Genomic DNA, 11,630 nt, shown 5'->3' on the forward strand with positions numbered 1-11,630 from the left:
GCGCTGTATAAGGCCTACCTTATACAGCGCTTTTGACAAGGTCACCTTATACAGCGCTTCTCCCAAAAGCGCTGTCTAAGGCCTTTTAAATTTTTAAAAAAAGCGCTGTATAAGGCCTACCTTATACAGCGCTTTTAGAAGCGCTGCTATTGACCCCTCCTGTGCCAGCGCTTTCCTTCAAAGCGCTGTCTAAGGCCATTTTAATTTGTGAGCTTAGCCAGCGCTTTTCATAAAAGCGCTGTCTAAGGCCTTATTTACCAAATTTTTTTTTTAGTAAATTATAATATATGAATTCATTCAGTACGTTAAGACCCATTTTGTTTCCCTCGCTCCCACAACCTTCTTCTCACTGCGTTCATACTCGTTGCGTTCATCATCACTGCTTCTCCCAAAACCTCCATTCTTGATTCCTGCGTTCATCACTCACTTCGTTCATCACCGTTTACATTTTTGTAAGTGCATTTTCTGTTCGTTTCATCTTTCTTTATTTAGGGCAGTTTATTAGTGATAAAGGTTTGCTTCTGGGTTGATTCTTTTGTGGTTCATGTGTTAGGGCAGTTGATTCTCTTGTGTTAGGGCAGTTGATTCTTTTGTGTGTTAGGGCAGTTGATTCTTTTGTGGTATGTTAACAAATGTATATATTTTTGATATTAATCACCATGTCAAAGGGAGATGGTTTGTGTTTGCTTCCATTAGGTTTCTATTATACTGATGATGAATTGTAGCAAGTGTTAAATGTGATTGTTAGCATTGGCGTGTAAGTTGGATAGGATTAGATAGAACTGTTAAAGGGAGATGGTGTTAGTGTTAATGAAATAGTTAATTAGTGTGGTTAGTGTTAGAATGAAAAACTGAAATGCAAGTTTAGAAAATGCAGGTCAGCTGTTAGACAGTTAAAGAAAGGCTAGCTTGTTAGAATGGGAATGATGTGAGTCAAAGTTAATTGAATGGAACTGCATTGACTTGGCTTGTGATTTTACCTTGTTGAATTGTTTTTTTTTCTGATGCCATGAAACTGAACTGATTAAACTTGAATTATGTTGGACTGCTGAACTATATTGCACATTTGAACTACACTTGTTATTTGCTTGAATGTGTTGGACTGGTTTGGAAAATATTTTGCTAAGTTGGATTGGTATTAAATTGGTTTTTGACAATGCTGAACTAGTTTTGGATTGACATATTACCCTACTTGAATTGCTTGTACTTTAGTTGATTACTTTACTGACTGATTGATACATTGCTTGATCTGTTTAATGTCTAATAAGCTGTTGTTTATTTTATAGGGTGTTCATTTCCTTAGGACTCAATTGAGGACTATTGCTAACAAGCTTTGTTGACATCCACAATTAAAAGGTAGTAACTTATTGCCTCTTCTTTTTTTTTCATAGAAATGACTTATAATATAAGCAATTATATGATAAACGCGGAAATAAGTTGTTTATTCATATAGGGTGTTAGTCCTCTAAATTATTTCCAATCATTTGACATTCAATCATAATAAATATCCAAATTGTCATGATTTTAATAGCATAACTACAACATAGTTATAGTTACTTCACTTCATAGTTAGTAGAAGAATAGATATATATATATATATATATATATATATATATATATATATATATATATAATATATATATATATATATATATATATATATATATATATATATATATATATATATATATATATATATATATATATATATATATATATATATATATATATATATATATATATATATATAATTTATTAGTTTGTAATAATCTTCTTTTTGTGACGCGAAAGTGTTTATCTTAGGAAATTCTTCTTTTATGTTGTTTTGAAATAGTTGCGTGAATAATTTAGGAAAACCATGGATAAAAAATGGATGTCTGCCGATCGATTGTCGAAAGAGTACGAGAATGGGGTATTGGAATTCGTTAAGTTTGCTGTTGAACATGTCAAAGACCCCAGTCGAATGAAATGTCCTTGCTTGGGTTGTTGTTATATGGGTCGGGTTGACGCAGATGGATTGAAATCGCATTTACTGATGCGTGGAATTGATCGAAGTTATACGTGTTGGATATTTCATGGTGAGAAAATTAACGAGAATGTTGAACAGAGGGAGAAAAGTAATACGACCTATGCTTCATACGACAAAGACACGGAAACATACGATTGTGATCGAGTTGAAGAGATTGTAGAAGCACTGGATGAAGATCTTCATGATTGTCCTGAAATGTTTGAGAGGATGGTAAGCGATGCAGAGAAACCGTTGTACAAAGGTTGCACTAAATTCTCAAGACTTTCTGCGGTATTAAAGTTGTATAACTTAAAGGCGGGCAATGGATGGTCGGATAAAAGTTTCACAGAGTTGTTGGCCCTTATGAGAGAAATGCTACCGGATGATAATGTTCTTCCTAATCGAACCTATGAGGCAAAAAAAATGTTGTGCTCTATTGGCATGGTTTCTTTATTCTTTTGTTTTCAATTGCTTTGATTATAAGTTATATCTGATAATGCATGATTTCATTATATTTTTGTTTTCAATTGCTTTGATTATAAGTTATATCTGATAATGCATGATTTCTTTATATTTTTGAATCGTGATGAGTTTTAATGCATGTGATTAATGAAAATAGACTTTCTCCACGATTCCGGAGCCAATGGTATACTTTGTTTTTCGATTCGGACAACTTTTTCCCTGATTTTACTGTTGCTGTACTGTTACAAAAAACATGCTTCCACTCGGAATTTGGACGAATCGAGTTCATTTTTGAGTCCTTTGGCCCGTTTGTAGGCTACCATGTAATTTTCGTCCAATTCAATACACTTTGACTTTGACACTTACTTGATTTGTATTCATATTTGCTTAATATTGTGTTTATGTTTTTCTTTATTACAGATGGCTAGTAACGAGGATCACCCACATGGTGATGAGACCGTTGGTGGTGCGGAAAGGGAAATTAAACGTGGAATAACGGTTATGAAGAAAGTTATTCGAGATAGAGATCGAGGCGTTTTAATAAAAGTGCATTGGAACGAAGGTGGACAACTAATTGAGCCTAACGGTTCAACATTGACAAGTTTTATTGGTGCATTGGTAAGGAATGAAGTTCCAATTACTTGTGATAATTGGAGAAATAAACAATTGAACGAAGCTAAAGACAAAATATGGAGTGAGATAAAGGTACCATATGTGATGTTATTTGTTTTTAATGACGATTATGTCTTTAAATTAATTGTACTAACGCAATGTGTGTATGTTTTTCGTAGAGGTGTTTCGACATCGAAGAAAACAGAAGAGATCATTGTCTCAAATTGGCCGGAAAGTTACTAAGAGGGTTTAGAACCTTTTTATCAACCACCTTTCTTAGGGATACGGAAGGTACTTTTGTTGATGCAGAGCTTCCATCTAAATATGCAAGTTTGATTTCACCTAAAGAATGGGAAACGTTTAAATCCAAACGAAAAACCCAAGAATTTAAGAGTGTAAGTGAAACAAACCGGCAAAGAGCATCAAGTCCGGCGTATCCCTATAGAAAAGGGCGTGTTGGATATGGACGCTTAGAGCAGTCTATAGTAAGTATCTATAAATTGCATTGATATACTTGTTATATTTGATCATATTTTGTCATGAGTTATATTTGATCATATTATGCTTAATGTGTAGTTAACAAAGGAGAATAGTTCTGAAACATCTCTTCCGGCACATGTTTTGTGGAAGGAAGCCCGTGTCGGTAAGGATGGAAAGATTAAAGAAGACGTTCAACAAATATTTGAGAAATGTGTAAGTATAGCATTATTTAAGACAATAACACTTTGACTTTGACACTTTTGAATCGTCCAATTTCGAACACTTTGACTTTGACACTTACTTAAGACAATAACATTACTATTGTGTGTATGTTCATATGATTTTCAGGAGACTCTATCTCAATCTATAGTTCCATATGAAGACACTGATTGCAGGAGCATACTGAGTCGAGCATTAGATGTTCCCGAGTATTCTGGTCGGGTGAGGGGCAAGGGATTTGGGATCACTCAAAAATCCTTGAATATTAAAAAACAAAAGACTCCTAGCAATAAAGAACTGCAGCAAACTTTGGAAGCATTAAAAGCTGAAGTTCTTGAATTAAGAAAGGAAAGAGAAAGAGATCGAGCAGCGGGTTTTAAAGATACTAGTGACAAAGATAGTATCAATTGTAATTTTCAACCGACTATTCCAGAGGTAATTATATATCTTATTATGAAATTAAATTAGCTTAATTTATTTAATTGTCATATATACACATAAAAATGTCATATTTATTATTGGTTTTAGGGCATTTCACCTTGTCACCTCTACTTAGCGAGACCGACTTATCGGATGGTTGGCAAGGGGAAAGTTCATAACAATTTGGGTGAATTACTTCACACTAAACCGCTCCCTACTGGATCTTTGAAAGTCTCGGTTGATATTGCTTTGGAGAAGGATGCGTTATTACCACATCCTGACGATGTTTCGGATGCAACTTTATTGGGAGATGCCATAGGTTCATTTGTTGCATGGCCGACAGACCTCATTATCGTAGGATATGAGGTATGCTTAAAACCATTATGAACCTTTAGGTATTCAAATTTTTTACGCGCATTTTACGTACACATTTTTTACATGTTAATGTTAATTAGACTCCCACAAAATCCAAAGCAAAAGATAAGGGGATTGCGCGGGAAATCGAGTCAGTTGCATCGCAAAAAGAGGTACATCACAATTATATGCTATTTAGATTCCTGTTAATTCGTCATCTTACACTTCACCTTACTAATTATATGATATTTAGATTCCTGTTGCTAAGAAGACTGAAATTTCCAAGAGGACCGGGGCTAAAAAGAAAAATCCTTCCAAGTATAGAGCGTGCCTCCATACATATTTAGAAACGACAGATATTTCGGATGGATGTGTTCGTTTAATACCTATGGATGGAGCTATTTTTGGTTTTGAGTATGCCGAGCCATTGGGTAAAGAGGATTTTGATCAAATTTTGTATCATACGCAATTAAGCGTTGGTGTTATCAACACATACATGAGGTATATCCGATCTACTTTGTTTAAATTCTTGAACAAGTTATTTACTCGTTTCATATGAATAGTCTAAATGTTAATGATGTTTTTATATAAGGTATTTATATGACAAATTGATGGGTCCGCGTGGGTTGGAGCAAAGATTCTCATTCTTAAATCCCATGAAAACGAACTTAACCGAAATGATAAGAAAACCAGATGAAGTCAGGACGTATGTAGTCGAGCGCTTTATGGCCGACACAGATAGAGAAAAGTTGTTCTTTTTACCGTTTAATACCGGCGACGGGTTAGTTCTTCAATCTAAATTCATCTGTTATAATTTTTCATATTTTGACGTCGTGTAGAAAGTTTCCATCTAACATTTGTTTTATTACAGTGGACATTGGTTGTTGGTCGCGATAAATCCTTTTAAAGAAATTGTGTATTATTTGGATTCTTTACACAATGATTGGACAACATACCCTGCTATGAAGACGATAGTTGACACGTAAGTGCAAATAACCCAATATTCGTGTGTATACTTATTTATTTATGTGAATTGTTCTAAATATTCGTTTATATTTCATTATAGCATTATACAAACTGTTCGAGCACAAAGAAAAATTCAAGTACCAAAGAGAAAAGCCAATAACATTACATGGAATAGAGTGGAGGTATATTAATTATCACAATTTTGATTATATTAGTGATGACCTATGATAAAACTTAGGATATTTATCCATATTGTTTTTCCATGTGTAGTGTCCTCGACAGCGTAATAATATAGATTGTGGATATTACACGTTGAGGTTTATGAAAGAAACTCTTCTTATGGATCGAACAGATATTCCATCTGATGTATGGATTTCTAACTTATGAGTTATTTTCATATTTAACACATATTTCTCATAATTAAATAGATTTAACTAAATCATACTATGTTATATTATTATGTAGTACTTTGATGAATATAGATGTGCTTATTACTCAAAAGATCAGTTGGATGAAATTAAAGAGGAATTGTGTCAATTCATTATCGAGCTACAGGTTTTGTGAGGTATTGAACTCTTACTTTAATTTTGAATGTGATCTGAATAACTTTGAGTGAATTCCATTTGCTTACTACAATCTTTATTTGGTGTTGTTTCAGGTTATATAGCATATTTAGAAGATAGAACTAGAATGTGTTGAAATACATTTTGATTAGCATTTTTGGAGGTTATTAGAAATGTGTAGATTTTTTGTAAAGGCAAACATTTTCAAGTATATATATAAATACTCAAAAAACTGCTGAAATTAGAAGTATATTGTGTTGAACTATAATGTGTTTATAATGCATATAGATTTTCAAGTATATGTGCATATTCAGAAGATAGAACTACAATGTGTTGAACTATAAGGTGCATATAGATTGGATTCAAGCTCCAATTTATGAAAATCTGCTGAAATTTGCAATTTACAGGTGCTAAATAATGTGGTGAAAACGTATAAAAAGATCCTCCAAAATTTGGAGTCTTAGACAGCGCTTTTAGGCAAAAAGCGCTGGTAAAGGCATTTTAATTTTGACCTTAGACAGCGCTTTTATCAAAAAAGCGCTGGCATAGGTGGTTAATTCAACAAAATATAGTGTAAAAAAGCGCTGGCATAGGGTGGGCTATACCAGCGCTTTTACAGAAAAAGCGCTGGTATAGCCCACCCTATGCCAGCGCTTTTTTACACTATATTTTGTTGAATTAACCACCTATGCCAGCGCTTTTTTAATAAAAGCGCTGGCATAGGGGGGGTTTAGACAGCGCTTTTTCAGTAAAAGCGCTGTCTAAACCCCCCCTATGCCAGCGCTTTTTTAGTTAATTTCAACATGAAATTAACTAAAAAAGCGCTGGCATAGGGGGGTTTTAGACAACGCTTTTACTGAAAAAGCGCTGTCTAAACCCCCCCTATGCCAGCGCTTTTTTAGTAAATTAAGCGCTGTCTAAGACCTATACCAGCGCCAGTATAGCCAGCGCTTTTAAGCGCTGTCTAATGTCAAAAAAAGCGCTGTCTAATCCCTTGTTTGGCATAGTGTGCTCACTTTGAGGAGCACACGACATCTGCGGCGGGTAAGAGAAACCGGGAGGCACTCTTTAGGAAGCAGCATGCATCATGTGAGGGAACTGCCCTCCAATTTGAGTAGTAGGAGCCTGAGGTGCCCCATCCTGCACATACTAGAGTGCAGGGTTGGTAGGTGCATATGTCAATATTGGAACAGAAGTTTCCCCAGTGTACGTAAACTGAGCAGCTTGAAATTTGTTCAGATTCCCAGGTTGAGCAGACTAGGGAGGAATCTGGAAGTGGAGGCGCGGGCCTTAGTACTCATTTTCATTGTCAGGAGTTTCAGCAAGAACTTGACCTTGGGTATCCTCGGGGTTGGCAACATCAACCGTGAGAGGAGTCTGGATCGTGGGTGCACCTTATGGGAAAACAACATTCACGACAGCATTAGGGGGCGCAAGAGCTTGTTGAGGGATAAAGGCACCCCCATTGGCAAACTGAGCAGTGAAATTTAGGGGCATCCCCCAGGGATAGGCAACATCAAGCCTATTCACAGTAGTCGGTGCCACGGTCTCCACAGGAGTTTCTACGATAACAATGACATCAACGGTAGCATCGATCACCCCAACAACATTGGTGACGTTTGCAGCAATAGGGTTAGCAGAGGTAGGATCCCTCTGAGCTTAGAGCATTTCCAGGATGGTCTCCATGTTTCCCTGGAAGAGGTTCATTCTTCCCTGGGCTTGGGCGAAAGTCTCCTTGACAACAGCATTGTCAGATTCATAGTCATCCATGATTCTGGATTTGTTGGCACGAGTATAATAGCAATGATAAGTCGTCGTTTTTGCTGTAGAAAGATGGAGGGGATAAGCATTTTGTTTTCCGGAGGCTTATAAAAATAAATGCATGGACGCATGAACGTATGCAAAAAGTTATGAGATATGCATATTTGTTTATTTTTAACATTTGTTTTTTGTAAAGAAAAATTTCCAAGGAACCCTTGATTTTTTTTACCAACATAAGCAATCATAAAGCATAAAGAGAGAGATAGTATATGAAGTCAATACTCAAGAGACTCTTTTGTTTAATATCATAAAGTGGAGTACAAATACATACCAAGAGTCTGCTAGACGGGCTACAATAGTCTAAGCCTTAAGCCTATCGAATACCACCCTACAAACAAAAATGAAATGAAATACAGCCCAAGGGATGTTATGCGGAAACACTTCAATAAAAGCTTCTTTCAATAAATTTGGTAAGTCTTCCATGGCGTGTTCATTAAATTGGGTCAGGCGTGCATGTATTTCCCTCCAATATTGCGCGTCCTTAAGAAGGTTGTGCAACAAAGTGTGACCAGGTCCATCTAGAAGATATCTCACAAATGTCTCCTTCTGGTCTAGGAGCCCTTGAAGGTGTCCATTGTGCCTTTCCAAATGATCACTCTCTTGTTTGAGTAGGTTGGTGTGCTCCAGATTTTTGTGTGCTTGATTCTTTAGCCCACGGATCTCCTCAAACCTCTGGTCTAGCTCACCCTGGTGCTGACGAAGAGTAACCTTTAGCTGTTTGACACGAATTTGTTCATCTTTCATCCCTTTCTTGCAAGCTTCTAAATGGTCTTAAAGTTTCTTAATTTTCTCTTTGTAATTAAGCTCCACTTTACAAGCCTGACATTGAGCTTCTGCTAGTTGTTTCTTCTTTGTCAATAGACTAACACAAGTTCCTTTTAGTGCTTCACCAACTTTTCTCCTTTTATGCAACTCAACATTCACTTTGTTGTCCACCTGATGTGCTTTATGTCTCTTCTGATTCAAGTCGAATTTCAAGGTTTCTTTCTCCAATGACATTTTACCAAGTCTAGATTTGAGATCTACATTCTCTTTCTCTAGTTCCTTGATAGTTCCTTTCAACTCATCGACTTCAGAAGTATGATTAATCGTAGGTTCAGGAGGTTTGATGCTCATGGATGGTTCAGATGGAAATGGAAGAAATATCTCTTTAACTTTATCTTTCACCTATCTGGTATAAGATTCCTTGGCTATGCAGTTCTTCTTACCAATTTCTGCTCTTCCTTGAGGACAAATTTATCCATAGGCCTTGATAATATTCTTGAGTAGCTCTGGATCATCAACCCCTTTATGTAAAACAAAACCTTCTACACTCTTGGAGTCAGGTTTATCTTCCATGGGGTATCCCAACTGTCATAATGCCAACCTTGTGTTGTAGTTGATTCCCCCTTTTGTACCAAGAAGAGGTACATTAGGGAAGTCACCACAGTTTAGGATGAGTTTGATGTTATCGTAGACTCGAGAGTACTAGGAAATATCTTCGGCGTTCAAGGACATCATCCTCTGGGACCACTTCAGATTGTCTTTGTTCTCAAAGAAAGGACCCTTGCTGGGTAGATGCGAAATAAACCATCTATACAACAAAGGGGTACAGTAGACGATACTCCTTCTTCTTCTGATTACTCACATGGATTTAGTAGTAAGTATCAGAAAGAATAGTAGGAACGGGATTCTGAGTTAAGAAGATACGAATAATAGCCAGATCCACAAATTCTTCTATGTTCGGAAACAGTATGATCCCATAGATAACTAGAGCTAAAATGGCATTGAAAGTCGTCCAACTCTCATCATTGGAAGTCATGTTCGACTCGTGTGGAGTAGTCCTTGACGAGTTGGCTTGAGACCCATCTACTCAATGGAGACCCCCTTGGAATTACTGATGTCACACGAGTAAGTCGTGGATAGACATTACTTTTTCTGACCCGGGAGTCCGAGAAGCTGAGGACCATACAACATATAACCCAACTTGACCTATTTAGGACGTAGTACATAGAATGTTCAAGTGTAGACTTGATAACAATTGTTACGCGATACTACACTCAGACGAGTTTCTCTTTAGAATACTATGGGTTAATGAGTCTGTCATCTAAACATATAGGATCCGATAAATGGGACCACGACTCTGGGAACTTTTTAGAACATGCTCTATAGGTTTTTATCCATAGTACATGAAATTTTGGTATCAGATATGAGATGTCGAAGGTAATGTCACGACACTAATATCTGAGTAATGCAAACAGAATAAAGATAGAGAATAGTAATGCAAACTACACAAGCAATTGTTAACCCAGTTCGGTCCAACTCACCTACATCTGGGGGCTACCAAGCCAGGAAGGAAATTCACTAAAATAGAATTAGTTCAAAGACTCTCCGTACACTTCAACAAGTTACAGTCTTTCTCACCTAATCTCTACCCGTGCAATTTCTACCTAAGCCCTCTTAGGTATGAGAACCCACTCACTTCCCTACAATCACACATGTGATTTTAAACAACAATTCCTTGAGAAAAGAAAACACTTTTCAATAACACACTCTTGATTTTACTTAACAGTTTCAATCAAGAAGACACACTCTTGTTCTTGCTTAACAACTTTGATCAAGAAGACACACACTTGATCTTGCTTCACAACTTTGATCAAGTAGACACACACTCTTGCTTAACAGCTTTGAGTGACAAATTACAACCACAAATCAGACCAATTCAATCATCAATGGATGACTTGAATGGCTTACAAGTCTCACGACTAAACAGACATAAACCCTAGCTCTCTCTCTATATTTTTCTCAATATTGGTTGTGTGTACAAACAAGTTTTCTAAGTCCCTTTTTATAGAAGCTTTCTGCTGGGCTTGGACATCTTGAAAACCCTAAATCTATTTTCCAATTAAATCTTTTCATGACAGCTAGTTAGATCTCTTTGGGAAATAAGTAAATCAGGTTGTAATCCATGATTGAATGCGCCTGCCAATCAGATCTTCAATCATACACAGATTGCCATTAATTGTGCAATCACAAAACACCAGACATTCCTACTGAATGTTATGTGTACAGGATGTCATGACATCGGGTCTGACATCCTGGAACAATTCCTGCATAACTTCATAATTCCTTTTATAAATTCTAGCAGGTACAACCATATCAGATGCTATGTCATTATATATGATATTCTGAAACAATCCTGCATGATCATGTCTTTCACGCAAACTCCAGCAGATACACATCATCAGATGCCATGTCATTATGACATTCTGATACAATCCTGCATGATCATGTTCTTGAATTCCAGCAGGTACATAGGATATCTCATGTTAAGACATCACACATAACATCTTGTGAACACTCTTTGTTTTACCAAAATTGCTGCCAACATTTAGAATTAACAAACTCTCCCTTTGGCAAATTTTGGCTAAAACATATATCTGTCCTTTTTGTTCACAAGAAAACTATCAGCAGTTAAACAACATAACAGTAGTTTAATATGCAGCATAAGCAAATACAATTACTAGTTATAGCTACTAGTAATACACACATGCACAAGGGTACTTCTCCTCCCCCTAAATTTGTGCAACACAAACAGAATTACTAGTTATGGATGCAATTAGTAAGACACACAAATGCACAAGGGTACTCCAGAAGCAAATACAATTACTAGTTATAGCTACTAGTAATACACACATGCACAAGGGTACTTCTACTCCCCCTAAATCTGTGCAACACAAACAAAA

The 11,630-nt window shown here is 36.4% G+C and overlaps 1 protein-coding gene across 3 annotated transcripts; it reads left to right on the forward strand.

Annotated features, from left to right (window-relative positions):
- Positions 1–23: 23 nt before the first annotated feature.
- LOC127115401 (uncharacterized) lies at positions 24–6,334 on the forward strand. 3 transcript variants are annotated; one of them, XM_051046973.1, is made up of 15 exons: positions 24–452; positions 1,287–1,356; positions 2,891–3,175; positions 3,262–3,567; positions 3,659–3,775; positions 3,911–4,216; positions 4,310–4,567; positions 4,657–4,728; positions 4,809–5,056; positions 5,148–5,336; positions 5,427–5,537; positions 5,622–5,703; positions 5,792–5,887; positions 5,987–6,086; positions 6,180–6,334. In XM_051046973.1, the coding sequence occupies exons 3-14, from the start codon at positions 2,891–2,893 to the stop codon at positions 6,083–6,085; spliced, it is 2,169 nt and encodes a 722-aa protein (XP_050902930.1). In that variant the 5' UTR covers positions 24–452; positions 1,287–1,356; the 3' UTR covers position 6,086; positions 6,180–6,334. The 3 variants fall into 3 exon arrangements, with proteins under 3 accessions (XP_050902930.1, XP_050902925.1, XP_050902921.1); XM_051046968.1 differs by lacking the exon at positions 24–452 and having other exon boundaries at positions 1,050–1,356; XM_051046964.1 differs by lacking the exons at positions 24–452; positions 1,287–1,356 and adding an exon at positions 2,592–2,793.
- The last annotated feature ends 5,296 nt before the right edge of the window (positions 6,335–11,630 follow it).

This window comes from Lathyrus oleraceus, chromosome 1 (genome assembly GCF_024323335.1).
Source record: "Lathyrus oleraceus cultivar Zhongwan6 chromosome 1, CAAS_Psat_ZW6_1.0, whole genome shotgun sequence".
In the NCBI taxonomy this organism is placed as follows: domain Eukaryota; kingdom Viridiplantae; phylum Streptophyta; class Magnoliopsida; order Fabales; family Fabaceae; genus Lathyrus; species Lathyrus oleraceus.

Coding starts and splice junctions, on each gene's coding strand:
- LOC127115401 (XM_051046964.1), top strand. CDS start 2,605: ATGCATGTGATTAATGAAAATAGACTTTCTCCACGATTCCGGAGCCAA. Junction 5,337..5,426: donor CCGTTTAATACCGGCGACGG/GTTAGTTCTTCA, acceptor GTTTTATTACAG/TGGACATTGGTTGTTGGTCG. Junction 5,888..5,986: donor GAACAGATATTCCATCTGAT/GTATGGATTTCT, acceptor ATTATTATGTAG/TACTTTGATGAATATAGATG.